We start from the raw sequence: 23,348 nt of genomic DNA, 5'->3' as shown, positions 1-23,348 counted from the left end.
TTACAGCATCAAATTATCACAATAATCCTAAAGAATATGCATTATTAAATAATTAAGTAACAAGATATGAACTTGGGTCCCAGATACATTATGAAAAATATGTATATCATTAGGTGTCTTTATAGTGCAGTATATACAAAAGTGGTTCAAAAAGTCATACTCACTTCACAAGCAGCATGACAAATGAGGCAGATCCCAATGCAGTGCAAACAGAACTTATGACTTGTGTAGTTAAATAGAAGTAATATTTTTTTTTACAATTATCATCTCTTGGGCATTCACCCAAACGGGCTGAATAATTTGTGTTCTGGAAATTAGACCCTTCTATACAAGTACAGTTATGAAAGACCTAAAAAAAAACAGTTTTGAAACATTACAGAAAACATTTTTAAAATATGACAATGCTATAGATGCCTTTCATTATATTTAAAGAGATCTTATCCAGTCAAACTAAAATATTTACCATTTTTAAAAAATTCTAAAAATACAGTTGCAGAATACAGTCAAAATAGTTTCCTGGATTTTTTTCTAGATAAGAAAATGCAATTCACAGTTAAAACTTAATTCATTTCTAATTTTAAAGTTAGGAAATAATTGAAGAAATTAATGCTTGAAACTCTGTATATAAGTTCCTGTATATACTTTTCTCTGTATACAATTTCATCATTTATACACATTTTTCCAAATACTTCTCTTTCACCCAATTTTACTTTCTATGACTACTCATTCTCTTTGACAATATCTACAAAGTGTCCCTGATAAAAGTATAACGCTAGAGAATATAGAAATGTAATAGTTTTTGGAGGGGCCAAAAATTGAAACTAAAGTTACCCATAAGAATGAGAAAAGCCCAAGGGAAATGAAGCTAGGCAGGGGTGCTGAAATTCTGTTTTGATAAGCAAAATTGACATCCAAAAGTATAGTGACAGATAATAAAACAGAAGATATTATGGCCAGAAAGATTCAACACAATGGAATGTACTAACAGTTGGAGCACAGAAAGGGAATGCTTAGAAATATATTATTTTAGAAATTTGATCATGCAAGTCATTTTCATAGATAGGTTGCTTTAAAAAATTCTTTCTGATTCTAGGCTAAACTAAAGTTTAAAAGAAGTTAACCTTGAATCTACTGCTAAGTTCAATTACTGAAGGAAGAACTGAGGAATAATTTGAATCCATACTTGCATGATTCAACAAGCTTTACTTTCCTGGATTTTTACTTTGTTACTTGTTTTTCAACTAGGAATAAAATTGGAGGACTCCTCTACTGGGCAACTATAAACAAAACTTTGATATAAATATCCTTACTTCAGAAGAGATGGGACAAATAAAAAAATCTTCTAAAATAAAAAGTTAATTAAAAGTAGAGAGAGAGGTGTTGTTATTACTAAGAAATTAGGAGAGGAACTTGGTAGTAATTTTTAAAAGGGAAGATAATGTGACCATGGTAGGTAGATAGAACTCTCTTGAGTTTTCTAATATGCCTTCTCCAGGCTTTACCAAATGGACAAAATAAGACCATGGGTTCAATGGGTGCCCTCTCAGTGAAAGGCACTGCAGTCACAAATGTGAAATGTAGGATTTTAAGGATGATCTTTGAGCCATATTTGTCCAAGTTTCTTAAGTTGTGGCCCAGCTTCAGAGAATCTAGGGTGCTTAATTCTTCAAAGTTTTTCATGCCTTTCCATTGTGTAATTAGAATTGTAAGTAAGAGAATGGTGAAAAAAATTGAAAACCAGCCACAGATATGGCAGAAAGCAACAATCATAGTTGGTTATATTGCTTATGTTGGTGATAAGAAAAGGGCCCAGGAGATGATTCTTCATATTGGTAAGATGTGGAGTAGATTGGAGGTATGAGAAATTTCACAAATGATCTCCAACTATTGAGGAATTGCCCAGGGAGCTGGGCAGAACCCATAGCTCACATGGAAGGGAATGTTTTGAGCCTTTGGTTTTGGGGAAGATAAGAAATAGAAGAAGATAAGAAATGGGCAATCAATGAGCATGAAACCATGATTATTTCTTGGAAAGTCAAAAGGATAGTGAGTCCAGAATTAAACTCATCAAAATCTATATACAAAATTATATAGAGATTATTGTTCTAGTAAGGCAGGTAGTGCTGAAAAATGAGCTGCTCAGGACTTTCCCGTAACTTCTGAAAAGTAAAGTAATTCTAACTTAACAGAAATCATTGCTTCAGTAAAATGAGATGCTTCCTAGAGACCCTAAATGCATTCATATTCCAGAAAGGTCATATTCTGACAATCTCAAGGCAAAAACAGTAAGGTAATCTCAAATTAGAGTTCACGTAACAGATAAAGCTGATTGTGTTCCAAGCAGGATTGTATATGAAGTTTTGTTCACACAGGCATCAGAAAGACAGATAATAATAAAATCTTTTTCTTATATCTTTTGTTAAGTCTAATCTGTGATTTTGATTAAGAATAGTAGAGAAAGTTAAAAATTAATACTCACTATAGACTTTTTCTGGCCACTTGAAGATGTGCATCCTGCTAGACAAGGTGAAATGTAAGTTATTCCATTGTCCCCACAGATGGGTTCCCATTGATCTTCATCACAATTGCAGTCTGAGTTGCAATAAGAATGTGGTACATCTATATGAGATGCCACTGGATTAATTCTGGAAATACATGATAGACATATATCAGAAAGACAGAGAAAAGAAGAGGAGGAAGGAGGAGGAAGTAAAGAAGATGAGGAGGAGGGGAAGGGAAGTGGCAGAGAAGACAAAGGAGGAAAGAGAACAAGAAAAAAGAAATTAGAGAGTGAGGTTTTCTTTTCCTTTTTTTTTTTTAAGTTGGAGATAGTTAAAGGGACTATGCCAAAGCAGCAAAGTTGTTGTTGTTGTTGTTTTAATGCTCATTCACTTTTTCACCCTCCATCTCTATCAAGACATGATTTATGACCTAGAAAAAGTAAAACTTAAAAAAGAAACCAAAAAGAATATGTAGCAAAGAATACTTAGGCAAAAAATCTTGGTATTCTAATCAGGAAATTTCACATTAGATGAATCATTTCTTTTTCCTGAAACTTGATTTTTCTTCAGTAAGATAATGGCATTAAACTGAGATTCCTCCCGGCTCACTGTAAAAAGTCGCATGACTCCATACATGTTATTTAAGTAGGTTTAACTTTTTAAAGAAAATCTATATTTTAACTTTATAAGGGAAGAATTATTTATGGTCAAAGAAGAACCAGTAAGGATCAATTTTGAGAAGTAAAAAAAATAATAAAATCAGTTGTGAAAGACTAGAAAAGCTCCATATATTTTTAAAATGAAGTTATAACGTGCTTTATAATTTAATATATAATAAGGTATAAATTATAAAATGTAATTGTATAACATGACTAAAGTTTTAAAATACATATTTATATAATTGATTTTCTACTTACAGATTTTAGAAATTACTCTTTTGTTTTTATAAAAATCTTGATAATAATTGAGGACATTCATTTTAAAGGAGGCAATCAACAAAATTATGGAGAACACTGACATCTTTCAAATACTAACTTTACTGTGCAGTCCTGTCCTGCTCAGTGATGTTCTAGTCAACAATGGACTACACATACGAAGGTGGTACATGATTTTACCACCTAGTGATGCTACGAGTGTCTTGGACTGTGTTTACACAATGATAAAATAGACCAATGACACATTTCTAAAAACTTATATTTGACTATACTTAGACAACCCATGACTATACTTGCTCCATTAAACTGGCTTTAGGCTAAAGCCTGTCCTCACAACCAGGAAGCCCTGGGACCTAAATGTGTAATGTACAGTCAGTCTGAGGTTGTTGTGTGACTCCAAGCAAGGAACAGTTTCTCTAGGTCACAATAAAGGAAGAGATAAAAGCAGGTTTGATTGCATGATCCATAAGTCTCCTTTACTTTTGAAATTCAAAGCTCTAGGTGCACTGTATTTTGTTTTGCCATAATGGTAGGTATTGGTGGATGGGAACGATTGGCAGTCAAGATTAGGAGCAGGTAGAAATATAATTCAAGATTATATTGCCAAGCCTCCTAGAATGGTATGATGTTTAGGTAAGGAAACATGGAAAAATTTGATGAATTAAAATTGGCACTTCAGAGATCCAGACTTTGAAAACTCAGAACCAACAGTAAGTAGCACAAATGTGCATGGTTACTCAACTATGATCCAAGGATCTTTGTTGCTTGGATGTGAACCTTTTTAATCTTAAATTGTTAGTTATAGTCATGAGATGGTAAGTCTGCATAGGAATTTTTCTCCTGATTTGGAGTGGGCTGAAGTACTAAGAATACTTGACATAGTATGATAATAATAGCAAAGGTTCTCCAACATTTAATATGCAATTATATGCAGGATATCTAGTAATTCTACTTAGAATGTAAACACCACCAGAAGACACAGTTTTAGCTTACAGAAAGCAAGAGTTCAGTACAATGTAAAGAAGTGTTCTCTTTTTCAGTTTGTTGAACATCAAAATGTAATGTAGATAAAGGTTGTTAAGTCACTTTTGGAGAATGTCATTTGTATTACACTCAAAATCCATCCAAGTTGGTAGTGGTTAAGACTAACTATTTTGGAGCCAAAAATCCTCAAATTTGATCCAGTGAGAGTAAGTGAGATCAAGTTAAGACATTGCTAGTCATATAATCTGTATGTCTCCAAGCCTTACTTTCCACATCTATAAAAATGGAAATAAAAGTATCCATCCTGCACTGTAAGTATCCCATAAATCATAATTATTATTATAATTACAACCTATGTAGTTTTGCTTTAAGAAATATCTTAAGAAATATACATTTTAAGAATTTCTAAGTTGAAATTTCTCTCAACTAAAAAAAAAGTTTAACTAAAACTTCTTTCTTCTCTATTTTCCTCAGTCTTTTCATTGGATAGTTAACACATTATGCAGTTGATATAGTGATATATACAAACCCATCAGAGGTCAAGGTTAGGCCGGCAATTGATTTGTTTTCACAAAGTAGACCAAATTTTAACAGAAAAAACAAGAAAGATATGAAATAAGTAGAAAATGAAAATTTGGCAATTCCAATCAAGGTCAATTTGAGTTTTTTAATGATATATCCTCCTAAAAACATTCCTGTTGCCACAGCTGGTAAGGTTATGAGTCCTAGAAATAAAAGAAAAATTATAATTACATAAATACGCTATTAATATGTCTTTATATATGAAACACATTGTATATCAACCAAATTCATCTCATCCCATTACTTCTTAAGGGGAAGGGTGACAGGCAAAATGGAAAGAGAGGGCAAGTTTATCATTTGGAAGAGACAAAAATAATTGTTTCCTGCCAAAGATGAGGATTTGGTCTCCTCAGTATTAAAAATCAATGATTGATAATATTTGTGTGTCTGAACTGAGAATTTCTATGAGGGACTTCCCCCACCCCTAGAAAACAATAACAATATACCATTTTTCTGCTTGTGAAACTTTGATCCTATCATCTAAAATCCTTTACATCCCACAGAATGAAGAATTCTAGCCCTCAAAACCCACTCCAATATTTCCCAGTGATTTAGAATTAAATACTGAAATTAATATCTTATCTATTCATAAACCCATGAATAAATAGGTAGGTCTATTATATATAGTATTAAAAATGGTTGATCCCTCTTTTAACTTTTCCATTCCATTGTCCAGTACAAGTTATTTAAGATGAAGACTCCTTCAACAAAAAGTATAGTTTAGGTTACTGGGAGTCAAAACTTAACAGCATTTACAATGCTTTGGGGAATTCATTTTCAAATCATCATTTTCTTTGTTACTTATGATCCAGTTTTATACCACTTGATACATTTTAAATTCATCAAACAACTACTGAATATCTACAATGTTTTCACAATACTGGAGTTGTGTAAAGAATAATATTAGAAAACATTTCCTCAGCAAGTAGGTCTTATAGGTCATTGAAAATAGATAAACAGAAAATACTCTTTAAAATATGATATTTATTTTTGATTTGTGCATATTTTGGTGGTGCATTTAAATTGTCTCTCCTTTTGGAACCATCAATGTCCTGGTTTTTATAAGTAATTAAATCCTGATTTCAAAGTCCATAAATTACAGACTATATGATTGTGCTACAAAATGGTTTGTCTCAATATCTCATCACAAAATTACAATATCTAATTATTCAGGTACCATGTCTAAATGTTCCATTTATATACACCTTTTCCTTTAGGAGCTATATAACATGAGATGCAACTTTTAGTGCAATAAAGATATCAGATTAACGAATTTAATAAAGTTTGAGAGAGAATAAATAGAAATTATTTACTAAAATATAAAGTTACATTCACAATAAAATGTCACTTGAAATACACTGATTAGTAGTACTCAATCCATCAAGCAAATAGGTAAAAAATATGTCTTACCCAACAAAATATTAGCCTGAGATGCTGATTGACCATATTGTTGTTCTGCGTATTTGAATGTATAAGTAAAAAAACCAATAAAGCCACTTATCTGTAGCAATGTCAAAATCAAGTATATAACATAGAGGTGATTGGTAAGGAGGATTTTCAAAGACTGGAAAAGACCTTAAAATTATGAAAATAAAGAAAATATTACAATACAACTTAAATATATACTAATCCTTTATACTACATAAGATTGAACATTACTTAAACACATAATAAATAAGTAACAGTAGACTGGTATCATACTGTCATAAGTTATTTGTTTGTTTTTGGGTGGTCCTGAGATCAAAACCACAGCCTCATACATGCTACACAAGAACTCTGCTAGTGAGATTCATCTGTAGCCTTCAACAGTTTTTAAAAACATAATCCTTCAATATTTCCAGAACATACATTAATATTTATTTGTTTAGTTCATTTTACCCCCCTACCCAAAATTAAATCATACATGCATGCTTTTTTGTAATTTGCTTTGTTAACTTAATACTTGGTTATTCTGGGCACTTTACCAATATATTACATATTTATTTATTTGTTCATTTAACAAATATTTGGTTTTCAATTCAGTTAGGAACTAGCCAATACATTAAGTGTTCAAGTAAGAATATACATGCAATGTCTCTTATTTATCAGCATTTAATAATATAATTATTATATTAACAATATCATTAATTATTCAACAGAAATTTAATGATAGCATAATCCAAAACTTCACAAAAATAAGGTTCAAAAATATTAAATATCGAACATGGCGGCGGGCGCAGAGAGCAGGCATAGGGAGTCGTAAACAACCTAAATCTGTTTGCTCAGAATCACTAGGCAATGCTGAGCTGACGTGGATCTGGGGCGAACAGTCTGGGCCTCTCAGAACACACACTGAGCCTGGATCGGCTGAATTGAAGCTCCCGTTCGCCTGCTTCCCGCAGACAAACAGCTGTGACTCAGCACTAATCCATCCGGCTGAAACAACTGGTCAGCCCTTCTGATCCTACAGAGGTAAATGCCAACCAAGCCTTCATAGGTAGTGGCCACAGGTTTGAAACGGGGCTTGGGAGAGACAGTAAGGACCCACCCGTTGCATTGGTCGCCAGGCAAAGAGAAACGAACTGTCGCCATTTGCAAGAGACACCACCATGGCAGAGAACTGACGTCATCAGACTGCGGCGGAGGAGATAACTTCATTGAAACCTGCGGCTACAGCATCAAATAAATTTATAGGAGTAAACAGTAACTCATCAGTCAAACAGAACAAGAAGTAACATGAGCAGCTTCAAAAAGCAAGGAAGAAAAGGAGTACAAACAATGCAGGACACCCTAAATATTCAGGAGGACCTAGAGTCATCAGAAAAATGGTCATATAAAGAACTCAAGGAACACCTTAGACAGATGGAATGGAACCTTAAAGAAGATACAAGACAGCAAATTCAAGCAGCGAAAGAACACATTGAGAATGAATTATATAAACAGATAAAAGAAGAAGTTAAGCATCTTTATCAGGAGATAGAGATTATAAAAAATAATCAAACATAATTCTAGAAATGAAGGAAACAATAAACCAAATTAAAAACTCAATTGAGAGTATCACTAACAGAGTGGAGCAAGTAGAAGCCAGAACGTCAGATAATGAAGACAAAATATATCATCTTGAAAACAGTCTAGCCAACTCAGAAAGGCTGGTAAAAATTCACGAGAAAAACATCCAAGAGTTATGGGATAACATAAAAAAAACAAACTTATGAGTCATTGGGATAGAAGAAGGTACAGAGATTCAAACCAAAGGAATGAGTAACCTGCTGAATGAAATAATTACAGAAAACTTTCCAGAAATAAATAAGGAAACAGATATACAAATTGTAGATGCATACAGGACACCGAGCACACAAAATCACAGTAGAACAACGCCAAGACACATTGTTATGAAGATATCCAATATACAGAACAAAGAGAAAATATTAAAAGCTACAAGAGAAAGGAGACAGATTACATTCAGGGGTAAACCAATAAGGTTAACAATGGATTTTTCATCACAGACACTGAAAGCAAGAAGGTCATGGAACAATGTATTTCAAACACTGAAAGACAATGGATGCCAACCAAGAATTCTGTATCCAGCAAAATTAAGCTTCAGGTATGACAACGAAATAAAAATCTTTCATGATAAACAAAAGTTAAAAGAATTTGCAGCCAGAAAACCAGCATTGCAAAGCATTTTGAGCAAAACACTACACGAGGAAGAAATGGAAAACAATAACCAAAACCATCAGTGGGAAGTGCCTCGGTAAAGACAGAGGGCGAGGGGAAAGATAATCATGGAGAAACAAACTAAATTTTTTTAAAAAAGGATAAATAATCAAACATGGCTGGAAGTACAAACCATATATGAATAGTAACTCTGAATGTTAATGGCTTAAACTCTCCAATAAAGCGACATAGGCTGGTATCATGGATTAAAAAAACAAATCCAACAATATGCTGCCTCCAGGAGACACATCTGATTGGAAAAGACATACACAGGCTGAAGGTGAAAGGATGGGAAAAAATATACCACGCACATGGTCCTCATAAGCAAGCGGGGGTGGCCATCCTCATATCGAATAAAATCGACTTCAAGACTAAGTTAATCAAAAGGGATAAAGAAGGACATTATATACTGTTAAAAGGAACCATTAACCAACAAGACATAACAATTATCAATATTTATGCACCAAATAATGGTGCTGCGACATTCATAAAAGAAACTGTCCTCAAGTTCAAGAATCAAATAGACCACAACACAATAATTATGGGTGACTTCAACACACCTCTCTCACCATTGGACAGATCCTCCAAACAAAAGTTGAATAAAGAAACTATAGAACTCAATACCACAATCAATAACCTAGACTTAACTGACATATATAGAATATATCAACCATCATCAAATGGATATACTTTTTTCTCAGCAGCACATGGATCCTTCTCAAAAATAGACAATATATTATGCCATAGGGCAACCCTCAGTAAATATAAAGGGGTGGAGATAATACCATGCATTTTATATGATCATAATGGAATGAAACTGGAAATCAATGATAAAAGAAGGAAGGAAAAATCCTACATCAAATGGAAAATGAACAATATGTTACTGAATGATCAATGGGTTACAGAAGACATAAAGGAGGAAATCAAAAAATTCTTAGAGATAAATGAAAATACAGACACAACATATCGGAATCTATGGGACACAATGAAAGCAGTTTTAAGAGGAAAATTCATTGCCTGGTGGTCATTCCTCAAAAAAAGAAAAAAACCAACAAATAAATGAGCTCACACTTCATCTCAAAGCCCTAGAAAAGGAAGAGCAAAACAACAGAAAATGTAGCAGAAGGCAAGAAATAATTAAAATCAGAGCGGAAATCAATGAAATTGAAACAAAAGAAACTATTGAAAAAATTAACAAAACTAAAAGTTGGTTCTTCAAAAAAATAAATAAGATCGAAAGACCTTTAGCCATGCTAACGAAGAGGAGAGAGAACTCAAATTACTAACATACAGGATGAAAAAGGCAATATCACAACAGATGCTACAGAAATACAGAAGACAATTAGAAATTATTTTGAGAACCTATATTCCAATAAAATAGGAGATAGTGAAGACATCGATAAATTTCTTAAGTCATATGATTTACCCAGACTGAGTCAGGAGGATACACACAATTTGAACAGACCAATATCAATGGATGAAATTGAAGAAGCCATCAAAAGACTACCAACCAAGAAAAGCCCAGGACTGGATGGGTACGCAGCGGAGTTTTACAAGACCTTTAAAGAAGAATTAATACCAATACTTTTCAAGTTATATCAGGAAATAGAAAAAGAGGGAGCTCTTCCAAATTCATTCTATGAGGCCAACATCACCCTGATTCCGAAACCAGACAAAGACACCTCAAAGAAAGAAAACTACAGACCAATATCTCTAATGAACCTAGATGCAAAAATCCTCAATAAAATTCTGGCGAATCGAATACAAAAACACATCAAAAAAATTGTGCACCATGATCAAGTAAGATTCATCCCTGGGATGCAAGGATGGTTCAATATACGGAAATCAATAAATGTTATTCACCACATCAATAGACTTAAAGCTAAGAACCATATGATCATCTCGATAGACACAGAGAAAGCATTCGACAAAGTACAGCATCCCTTCATGTTCAAAACACTAGAAAAACTAGGGATAACAGAAACTTACCTTGACATTGTAAAAGCTATCTATGCTAAGCCTCAGGCTAGCATCATTCTGAATGGACAAAAGTTAAAGGCATTCCCTCTAAAATCCGGAACAAGACAGGGATGCCCTCTATCACCACTTCTATTCAATATAGTTCTCGAAACACTGGCCAGAGCAATTAGACGAAAGAAATTAAAGGCATAAAAATAGGAAAAGAAGAACTTAAATTATCACTATTTGCAGATGACATGATTCTATACCTAGAAGACCCTAAAGGGTCTACAAAGAAACTACTAGAACTAATAAATGAATTCAGCAAAGTGGCAGGATATAAAATCAACACGCATAAATCAAAGGCATTTCTGTATATCAGCGACAAAACTTCTGAAACGGAAATGAGGAAAAACACTCCATTCACAATATCCTCAAAAAAAATAAAATACTTGGGAATCAACCTAACAAAAGAGGTGAAAGATTTATACAATGAAAATTACAGAACCCTAAAGAGAGAAGTAGAAGAAGATCTTAGAAGATGGAAAAATATACCCTGTTCATGGATAGGCAGAACTAATATTATCAAAATGGCAATATTACCAAAAGTTCTCTATAGGTTTAATGCAATGCCAATCAAAATCCCAAAGGCATTTCTTGTCGAAATAGATAAAGCAATCATGAAATTCATATGGAAAAACAAAAGACCCAGAATAGCAAAAGCAATTCTAAGCAGGAAGTGTGAATCAGGCAGTATAGCCATACCAGATTTCAAACTATATTACAGAGCAATAGTGACAAAAACAGCATGGTACTGGTACCAAAACAGGCGGGTGGACCAATGGTATAGAATAGAGGACACAGAGACTAATCCACAAAGTTACAACTATCTTATATTTGATAAAGGGGCTAAAAGCATGCAATGGAGGAAGGATAGCATCTTCAACAAATGGTTCTGGGAAAACTGGAAATCCATATGCAACAAATTGAAACTGAATCCCTTTCTCTCGCCATGCACAAAAGTTAACTCAAAATGGATCAAGGAGCTTGATATCAAATCAGAGACTCTGCGTCTGATAGAAGAAAAAGTTGGCTCCGATCTACATATTGTGGGGTCGGGCTCCAAATTCCTTAATAGGACACCCATAGCACAAGAGTTAATAACAAGAATCAACAAATGGGACTTACTTAAACTAAAAAGTTTTTTCTTAGCAAGAGAAACAATAAGAGAGGTAAATAGGGAGCCTACATCCTGGGAACAAATTTTTACTCCTCACACTTCAGATAGAGCCCTAATATCCAGAGTATACAAAGAACTCAAAAAATTAGACAATAAGATAACAAATAACCCAATCAACAAATGGGCCAAGGACCTGAACAGACACTTCTCAGAGGAGGATATAAAATCAATCGACAAGTACATGAAAAAATGCTCATCATCTCTAGCAGTCAGAGAAATGCAAATCAAAACCACCCTAAGATACCATCTCACTCCAGTAAGATTGGCAGCCACTATGAAGTCAAACAACAACAAGTGCTGGCGAGGATGTGGAGAAAAGGGTACTCTTGTACATTGCTGGTGGGACTGCAAATTGGTGCAGCCAATTTGGAAAGCAGTTTGGAGATTCCTGGGAAAGCTGGGAATGGAACCACCATTTGACCCTGCTATTGCCCTTCTCAGACTATTCCCTGAAGACCTTAAAAGAGCATGCTACAGGGATACTGCCACATGGATGTTCACAGCAGCACAATTCACAATAGCTAGACTGTGGAACCAACCCAGATGCCCTTCAATAGATGAATGGATAAAAAAAATGTGGCATCTATACACAATGGAGTACTATGCAGCAATAAAAAATGACAAAATCATAGAATTTGCAGGGAAATAGATGGCACTAGAGCAGATTATGCTTAGTGAAGCTAGCCAATCCCTAAAAAAAAATACCAAATGTCTTCTTTGATATAATGAGAGCAACTATGAACAGAGCAGGGAGGAAGTGCAGGAAGAAAAGATTAACATTAAACAGAGACATGAGATGGGAGGGAAAGGGAGTGAAAAGGGAAATTGCATGGAAATGAAGGGAGACCCTCATTGCTATACAAAATTACATATAAGAGGTTGTGAGGGGAATGGGATAAGAAACATGGAGGGAAATGAATTACAGTAGATGGGGTAGAGAGAGAAGATGGGAGGGGAGGGGAGGGGGGATAGTAGGGGATAGGAAAGGTAGCAGAATACAACAATTACTAATAGGGCATTATGTAAAATTGTGGATGCGTAACCGACGTGATTCTACAATCTGCATTTGGGGTAAAATTGGGAGTTCATAACCCACTTCAATCTAATGTATGAAATATGATATGTCAAGAGCTTTGTAATGTTGTGAACAACCAATAAAAAAATAATAAAATTAAAAAAAAACAAAAAAATATTAAATATCAATTTAGTATGAGAATTCAAACATCTTGTTACCTGGTATACAGCTTTTCTATCATAAAATATTGACTCAGTAAATCTGGAAATATCTTAAATAGAACCTTAGTTCTACTTAAGAACATGAATCATATGTCTAAAGATACAAGGAGAACCAGGATATAATGATGTTGTGTCTCACGTGATATTATGACAGGAATCACAAAACTTCTGCGTACAATGAGGTGTGTAACAAAGTGATAACTTTTATCCATGGCAGAATTTATGTGATATACATCTGTGATTACCAGATCAACTAGCAATTAACAGTAGTTAAAGGGAGAAAGAACTACATAGGAAAGCAATAGGAAGTTTCCGAGTCAAGTAAGACCAAACCAGACATTGTTATTGAGAAATAGATGACATGGTCTTTAAAAGACCTTGCCCTTTATGTGTTTAAGATTTCCAATGGATATGATCATTGATATGAACTAAGATTTCCATCTAATGTCAACTAAAAAAAATAATTTTATATACTTATTATAAGAAGAAAAGAGAATCATGGCAAAGGGCACAAAGAGGGCATTTTTTTTTTAACCAGGAATGAATAGCATTTAAAATGATTAGGCCAAAATACTAAACTTCTCTCTTTAGCATTCCCCAGATCAGAAAGACCATCTCTGATTTGTGAGGCATTCTAAATGAGCTGTGACCTTTGATTAAAAGCAACACGAGGCTATAAATTCATCAAATCAATTGTATTTTGGAGGTGACTGAGAACATAGTTGACATCTTGACTGAACTTCCACACAATCATGATCCAATAAGTATCTTTAATAAATGGATCAATAAGTAATTCAAGTGGCATTAAGCTGATTGCCTCAGAAAGCAATTGTTTTCTTTGGGATTGTTCTCAATTTTTACACACTGTTTTCTTTGAACTGAAATCTTGCTTTATTTCCTTCAAACCAATCAACCTTAGTTCTAGTTAAGAACATGTAGAATAAATACAACAGTTTTCCTTCTGACCTTGTATTTTTAGTTTTTTTCTTCTATTCCTGCTAGGTACAAAATTAAGGTCCTCTTTAACTATTTGGGTCACTATCCTACAAACACAGTCGTAATTATAGCTGTAATTGTCCTATTTTAAAAATTTTTTATATATTTATTTATATTTAGTTGTAGTTGGACACAATACCTTTATTTTATTTATTTTATTTTTATGTGGTACTGAGGATTGAACCCAGGACCTCGAATGTGCTGGGTGAGCACTCTACCACTGAGCCACAACCCCAGCCTATTTAAATAATTGTCCTATTTCGGCAGCTTTATTATCCTCTCTGTTATTTTTTGAGGGAAAGCAGTCAAACCTAGTTTCTATAAGTTTAGACAATCTGTGGATGTTTATGCATTTGATCTGGTAGAGTTAGAAGCAGCCTGTGCAAATGAAAATTTTCTGGATATGCTATCAATGTGCCTGTTAAGTTTCAAAAACTTCTAACTCAGAGGTGTGCTGGGATAATAATGAATAATGAACTTTAGGAAGCAAGGCCTGATTTGTAGTATTTCTCAATTCCAAGGGATAAATTCTCCTGCTATGGCCAATTCAAGCTACCAATGTAGTTGAAAATTTAACAATGGTTCATGAGCCAACACAACCTGGCTCCAGCATACCATTGTTGTTAGGTCAGAGTGATGGAAAGAAAGAAATAACAAATGGATAAGTGGAAGAATTGATGGCAGAAAGAATTGGGGCTATCCTTGAGAATTTGTAATTCCATTTCAATGTCAATTTGAAAAGGTGTCCAAGGGTTTAGGCATTGCGTTGTTTGGATTTTAGTATTTCACCATTTCCTTCCAATCTGAAAATTGCTGTCAACACTTCATTGTTTTGACTATTTTTCTTTGATTGTTAGACCATTCTCTTGGTTATTACTTCTCTGTGGTTGTCTACAAGCCCCCAGAATTTATGTTTGAAAGGGAAGACTTGTTATCAAATAGTAGAGGATCCTAATCCATATTACTGACTCCAATGATTTCAATTATTACTGTTTCTATTTCATTTTTTTAACATCTTGATGAGCATTTTTAATACAATTACCAAGAAAAAAATTAGTCTAATCACCAGTCAGAAATCTTTTCTAAGTTCCTTCTCCTTACTCCATGTCTCCACCTGAGAATAGTTAAGTTTAACCAAACCAAAGTACTTAAGGCTGTTAATGCAATTGTATGAATAATTCCCATTATTAAGTAAATTATTGGAAATAATTATAATTTTTTTGGAAAATGAAGGCAATGTCCAATCACTAGGACATAGTCTAGTGCTTAGAATCATTTGCTAAATAAATGAATGAGTGCATTAATGAAATAGTATAAAAATTTTATCTTACTCATGGGCTACACTACATAATTTCAAATAAATATATTGTCTTTGGTTTATAAAGAACAGATATTTTAGCCTTTGGCTGTAATCTCCATGCTAATGGCCACAAATCTGATCCTATTCAGTTTTTCATATGTTCAGGAAGTATTTACTAATTTTAATAGGAGTTTAGAAAAATAACTTAGCTAGATTAGATGTATAAGAAAAATAACTCCATATGATTTAGATATGAATTATTACTTTGGAATATTCACTCTTACCTTTCATTGAAATTGATAATTCCAAATTGACAAGGAGTGTGAAATACTTACCATCTGTATTTATAGTAGTCTTTTTCTCACGGTTGGTCAAATTAGCTGTTTGAGTCCTTTCTTCATTTGTTTTGAGTACATGCAAAGATGCTGAAACTTTCCTTCCTTTCTTTGATTTATATGGATTTTTGTGTAGAAAAAAGAATGGTATGGAAGAAATAATGGATAGGAGTCCAGACATAAGGAAACTAAGCCACCAAGCACCAACCCAGCGAGAGTCCGTGGGAGTTATTCTGATGCTGCCTAAAATAAATAAAAGAACCCAGTAAAAAATAATTTTGAAAGATAATAATATCTAAGCAATAATAACAATGATCACTGTCCTCCATAGACAAAGAAAGTAAACTGTATTTAATCAATTCAAAGATGCTGTTTTCTTCTTTTCATATTTTTTGATCTCAGAAACTGGGATAAGTCTAATATTTAATGACATCTTACAATTGCTGTTATCCATGAATCAGTATGGGACTATTTTCACAGCCTGAGCTTGTGTAAACATGATGGCTTTTTTGGTGATATGACTGCAAAACTACCAACACTGCATATCTAAGTGTGCAAATGACTTAAAAAACATGGAAGGAATATGAATGCTCATTGCCACCTGAAAATATCTAGGGATACCACCTGCTGAGGTCAAGAAAGCACCAATAATGAAAGTTAAAGCAGTTTTCAATAAATTCTCATAGCCAATAGAAGAGCTTTTCTCCCCTGCCCAGAAACTTGTATTTATAACTTTTTTTTCATAGCACAGAGCATAAAATTGGTGAAAAAATACAGACAATGAAAATCTGAATTTAAAAGTAACCCAGAAAAGTTGTACTCTACATGTTAGAAATAATTCTACCTTTTTATTTCAATTATGTGTTTCTTTAAGGCATGCATAAAGATTATATGTTAAAAGTATATATCAAGTATAAATGAAGAACTTCAGTAAATATAAGATGAGCAGTCTAAGTATTAAGAAAGGATACATAAGATTATCAGCAAAATGACAAAATGGGAAGCCATAAATTCCCATACACTAACACACTGATTCAATAGCATTATACAGATCAATTCCATTTTTGAGAAATCCAAAAACTTGTTGAGAAGCACCTGTACCCCAAGTAAATAATATATCAGCCACAATGAAACCAGTAGGAAAATTGGAAACCCCATTTCTTTATCATTCCCAACTCAGTATGATCCCATAAGATCAGGAAGAATTAGCAGTTTGAACTAGTTTGTGGATACTTGCTGCAACTCTTCTGCTTGTCACAGAGTGAATGGGAACAGGAAGGGTTGGACTATACATCCATATTTCTACTTTTCCTGATCAAGGGATTGAAGGGATTGAGTCCAAAACCAAGCAGCAGCAGCCATTCTCATATTCAACAAAGCAGATTCGAAGCAAAAAAAATAATTAGAAAGGTCAAATAGGTCACTTTACACTGGTAAAGGGAAAAACACAAGAAGATAAAAGGATAGTAAATATTTATGCCTTAAACATTGGTGCATCTAATTAAATAAACACAAACAAACAAAAACACTTCTTGACATAGGACTCTGACCACAATAATACTAATAATTTCAAAACACTTTTCCTCCAATAGATAGGCCATCCAGACACAAAATTAGTAAAAATACTCAAGATCTAAACAATACCATAAATCAAATGGCTCTGACATCTATAGAATATTTCATCCAATAATAGCTAAATTCACTTTCTTCTCAGTTGTTCATGAAACGTCTCCGAAATATACAATATTTTAGGCCACAAAGCAAGTTTGAACAAATACAAAAAAAATGATAATGTTCCTTGCATTTTACCAGATCAAAATGGAATGAAGTTGGAAATAAACAGCAAGAAAAATTATGAAAATCACATAAACACATGAGACTGAAAAATATACTTTTGAATGAGGAATGGATCATAGAAGACATGAAAGAGAAATTTAAAAATTCCTGAAGTCAAACAAGAATAGTGACACAATGTACCCAAATCTGGGACACTGTGAAAGCAGTTCTAAGAGGCAAGCTTACAGCATTAAGTGCCTACATAAGAAACAAACAATACCTCTCAAATAAAAGTCTAATATCATGTCTCAATGACCTAGAAAAGCAGAAACAAATTATTTCTAAACAGTAAGAAGAAAGGAAATAATAAATATCAGAACAAAAATTAATGAAATGAAGAATAAAAATACCAAAAGATTGATGTAGTAAATATTGAAAAGATAAACAAGATTGATAAAACTTTAACCAAAATAACCAAAAGAAAATGAGAGAAGAGTCAAGTCAACACAATTAGAGATGAAAATAGAGATGCTGCCACAGACATTCCTGAAATCCAGAGGGTCACTGGGATTGAAAATTTATATTCCAATAAATTGGAAAATCTATAAGATATTGATAAAGTTCTAGATATATCTGACCTACCCCAATTGAACCAATAGAACATAGAAACCTAAACAGACCAATATCAAGCAATGAGCCTTCCAAAAAAGAAAAACCTTGGAAATACATGGATTCTCAGCTGAATTCTACCAGGCCTTTAAGGAAGAACTAATAGCAATTCTCCTCAAATTATTCCATGAAATAAAAAGAGAGGAAAATTCATTCTATGAAGCCAAGTATCACCCTGATACCAAAAACCAGATAATGATACCTCAAAGAAAGAAAGCTGTAGACGAATATCAATGATGAACATATACAGAAAGGCATGTAATAAAATATTAGCAATCTGCATTCAAAAACACAATAAGATTGTACACCATGACCAAATTGGTTTCATCCCTGGGATTTAAAGTTGGTTCAATATATACATGTCAATAAATGTAATTCATTATAGAAATATTATTAAGGACAAAAGCCACATAATAATTTTGTGATGAAGAAGAAACCTTCAACAAAATCCAGCACCCATTTATGTGAAAAACACTTGAAGAAACTAGGGTAGAAAGAACTGACCTCAACACCATTAAGGCTATATATGACAAAGCCAACATCATTGCAGAATGGGGAAAAACTGAAAGCATGTTCTCTAAAATCAGAAACAAGACAGGGAGGTCCACTATCACCACTCCTATTCAATATAGTATTTGGAACTCTAAGCAGAGCAATTAGGTAAGAGACGGCAAATAAAGGTATATGAATAGGAAAGGAAGAAGTCAAACTATGTGGGTTGATGATATGATCCTATAAAGAACCACCAGAAAGATTTTAGAGCTGATAAAGAAATTCAGCAAAGTTATAGTATGCAAGATTAACATTCAAAAATCAAGAACCTTCCTATACACTAATAATGCACCTGCTAAGAAAGAAATTGGGAAAAGAATTCCATTCACTGTAGCCTAAAACAAAACAAAACAAAAATGGGAAGAATCTGACCAAGAAGGTAAAAAATCTCTACAATGCATTTTATAGAACATCACAAAAGAAAATTGAAGGAGACTTTAGAAGACTGAAACATCTCCCATGTTTTTGAATAGGCAGAACTAATATCGTCAAAATGGCCATATTATCAAAAGCAATTTACAGATTCAATGCAATCCCTACTAAATTACCAGTGATATTCTTCATAGAAGTAGAAAAAAATTCATATGGAAGATTATCCAAAACAATTCTAAGCAATAATAGTAATGCTGGAAACATCATAATACCTGATCTGAAATTATACTACATGGCCATGGTAACAAAAATAAGATAGTATTGGCAATATAAACAAACGTAAAGCCAATAGAATGGAATGGAAGACACACGGGCAAATCTACATAGATAAACTTGTCTGATCTTTGACAAAGGTGCCAAAAGCATACATGGAAGAAAAGATAGCATTTTAAACAAAGGGTGCTGACAATACTAGATTTCCATATTTAGAAGACTTAAACTATATCCCTATCTCTCACCCTGCATAGCAATAAATTTAATGAGAATTAGACAAGAAACATGTCAAGGGCTAGAAGAAAACTTAGGGTCAACTCTCCAACAATGCACAGGCATCAATATCCTTAATAGACTCCTAAAGTTCAAGAAATAAACCCAAGAACTAATATGTGGGATGGCAACAAAATAAAAAGCTTCTGCATAACAAAGGAAACAAGAGCATGAGGAGAGACCCTGCAGAATGAGAAGAAATCTTTGCCAGCCAGTCTTTTGATAGGGGATTAACATCCAGAATATATAAAGAACTCAAAATCTTAACACCAAAAAAAAAAAAACCACAACAAATAACCCAATCAATAAATTGGCAAATTACCTGAATAGATACTTTTAAAAGAAGAAATATAAATAGCCAACAAATATATAAAAATTGTTCAGTATTCTTAGCAATCAGGGAAATAAAAATCAAAAGTACACTGAGATTTTATCTCACCCTCATGACAATAAATTCTAGTGAGGACATGAGGAAAATTGTACACTTATACACTGTTTTGCGGACTGCAAATAAGTAACACTTCTTTGGAAACCAGTATAGAGATTCTTCAAAAGATTAGGAATGGAACCACCATATGACCATAATACCAAGATTGGTTTTTATCCAAAAGAACTGAAATCAGCATACTATAGCAGTAGATGCAATCAGATGTTTACAGTAGTGCAATTCACAATGCCAAATTATGGATTCAGTCTAAGTGTCTGTCAACAGATGAATGGATAAAGAAAATGTGGTATATGTACACTATGAAGTTCTACTCAGCCATAAAGAAGAATGAAATTATGCTGTTTGCTGGTAAATGAATGGAACGGGAGAATACCATACCTAGAGAAATAAGCCAGATTCTGAAATTCAAGTATCAGATGTTCTCTCTCATGTGGAAGCTGGATAGAGGGGAAAAAAAGAATAAAAAAGACTCACAAAAATAGAAGGTAAACCAAGAGAAGAGAGGAAGGGGATTGAGTGGGAGAGAGGATATACAAATATACCACAATTAATCATATGTGTGTGTATATTCATATATATATATGTGTGTGTATATATATATATATATATATATATGCACTAATTAAAATAATAATACAAATTATACCAGCAGAATAGAGCAATGGGAGCAGGGATAGAGATGAGGGAATAAAAGGGGAGGTTCCAGGGAATGAGATTGATTAAATTATGTTATATAAATGTATCATATGACTTTAATGAGTCCCACTCTTATGTGTAATTATAATTCATCATTAAAAATGAAAAAAAGAGAAAAGCTAAAGGAATTCTTCAACTTGAAACAAAAGGACACTAAACACCAACATGATAGTAAAAAAATGTCTATCACTCATGTTCTTATGTATGTACATTTACATGTGTGTACACATATAAACATCTACACACAAAATATATATGTACATATGTAGACACATACAAAATACTACATTACTGAATTGGTAGTGGGTAAATTACTTTTAATTCCAGAATAAATGTTAGAAGACAAAGGCATTAAAATAATACACCTAAAATATGTTAATAGATAGTATAAATAGATTGTGACATCATTAAAATAAAGTATGTGGATGAGTAGTAAAATCATAATTTTTTGCTAGGAGCCACAACCAAATAATATGATGCATGGCACTTTTGGTTGTAAGGTGACGCCAGCTAGCCATTGAGATGATATGATTATGTTAAGATTTACATTCATATGGAAATTGGACTCCTGCTGTTCACCTTGGCCTGCTAAGGGACTCATGTTACGGGACTCCTGGAGAGTTCCCATTGGTTGGGGAAGGATAGTAGGAGGGAATTCCGGGGGAGGTGCTGGGCCCCGGTTCCTGTAGAAGTGACCACGTGGGTGGACCAGCTTGCTTGCCAGACGCGAACGGGGTATTGGCGGCATTTTCAAAAATAAAGTTTTGTTCCTGCTTGAGTGGCTCGTGATTCTGTGCCCAGCCAGACTGCGGTAGTTTTTATATGCATTTGAAGTTACTATAAGCTTAAAATAAACTTACAAGTATAAGATATTTTATATAAGTTTCATGATAGCCAAAAAAATGTTTATAGGAATTATAAAAAATAAAAAAAATGAACCAATGCATATAAACCCAAAAATCAACAAATCAGCAAGAAAAGTGAAGAAATGAGGGACAAAAATACCATAATGTAAGCAGAAAACAATTAACATAGTAATAATTGTAAATTCATCCTTATTAGTCATTACTTGAAATATGAATAGATTAAACTCACCAACCAAAAGACATAGGGTGGCTGAATGGATAAAATAAGACATAGCTACATGTTGGCTATCAGAAAGTCAGGTTTAAGGACCCATATAGGCTGACAATGAAGGGCTAGAAGGAGACATTCAGGGCACATGTTAGGGAATGGGGTAACTATGTAAAAGAAACCTGTTTTCTCTGATAGGTAGAAGCTAACCAGTAATAAAGTGGGGAGGTGAGGATAAGAATAAAAGTGCAGTAGAGAATGGGAGGGGAAGGTAGGGAGGGGGATAAGTAAAGGAAAGTCAGAGGAATGAATCTGACATAGTTTCCTATGTGCATATATTAAAACAATATAGTGAATCCCATACCATGTACATACGTAAGAATGGGATGTTCAGTGGAATAAGATACATTCCATGTTTATATGATTATATCAAAATGAATTCTGCTGTCATATATAACTCAAAAGAACTAATAAAAAGTGTGTTTTATATGAAAAAAAACTCATAAAGAAGTAAAATGAATATTTTATTAAACATATTTATTAATTAATATTTATTTATGACAATAATGTACTGACTAAATTAAAATAAATTAAATGTAAATCAAAATAATATCAAATAAACCTGTAAGTCAAAAATTGTCTCAAGATGTCAATTTACCAGGAAAATTAAACAATTATAAACATACATACACCCAACATTGGAGTACCAAAATATGTAAGGTAAACACTGACAGAACAAGGGAGAAACAGACAGGAATGCAGCAGGACACCTCAATACTACATTTTTCACTTACCAATAAAATAACCAGAGAGAATATCAGTATGGAAACAGAGGACTTTAACAACAGTATAGAACAACTGGAACTTGCAGGCAAGTAGAAAACACTCTATCCGAAAATAGCAGAATACAAATTCTTCTTAAGCCTAAATGAACATTCTCTAAAACAGACCACATATATGTCAGGCCATTAAACAAGAGTTAATGAATTTTTAAAGATTGAAATGATTCCCAAACCAATTATCTTTTCCTCCTGCAAAGGAATATAGTTAGATATTAATAGCATAAGGAAAACTGAAAAATTCACAAATATGCAGATATTAAACAATACACTTTGGAACAATCGGTTGCAGAAAAAAAAATCTAAAGAGAAATTAGAAAACACTTTGAGACATACAAAACTGAAAACACAATATACATGGGATGCAGCAAGAACAGTATCAAGAGAGAAATCTATAATGTCTACCTCATTAGAGTAAATTTTATTCTTGTAACCTGAGATAGACGTTGTTTTCTTTAATTTATGGTCACTAGCAGAATCTGGCATATTGCTGATTCTCAATAAAACTAATAAAAGTTAAGTTGTTATATTAATAATAAATAAACAGCCAATAAAAGTAAAAATAGACAAGTGGGACTCCATCAAACTGAAAAGCTTCTGTACAGCAAAGAA

The 23,348-nt window shown here is 33.3% G+C and overlaps 1 protein-coding gene across 1 annotated transcript in view; it reads right to left on the bottom strand.

The window, feature by feature from the left end:
- The window catches only part of LOC308658952 (solute carrier organic anion transporter family member 1B3-like), a gene marked incomplete at both ends in the record, with an annotated part of 78,878 nt that overhangs the window by 14,884 nt on the left and 40,646 nt on the right, over positions 1 to 23,348 (bottom strand). The window contains 5 exons of the mRNA XM_081311907.1: positions 165 to 349; positions 2,480 to 2,645; positions 4,950 to 5,145; positions 6,413 to 6,577; positions 15,765 to 16,007. Of these exons, the coding sequence (XP_081168033.1) occupies positions 165 to 349; positions 2,480 to 2,645; positions 4,950 to 5,145; positions 6,413 to 6,577; positions 15,765 to 16,007 (955 nt within the window). The remainder of the gene's footprint in view (positions 1 to 164; positions 350 to 2,479; positions 2,646 to 4,949; positions 5,146 to 6,412; positions 6,578 to 15,764; positions 16,008 to 23,348) is intronic.

This window comes from Spermophilus citellus (genome assembly GCF_964194105.1).
Source record: "Spermophilus citellus genome assembly, chromosome: 10".
NCBI lineage: Eukaryota > Metazoa > Chordata > Mammalia > Rodentia > Sciuridae > Spermophilus > Spermophilus citellus.
This window is presented reverse-complemented; position numbering and strand designations above follow the sequence as displayed.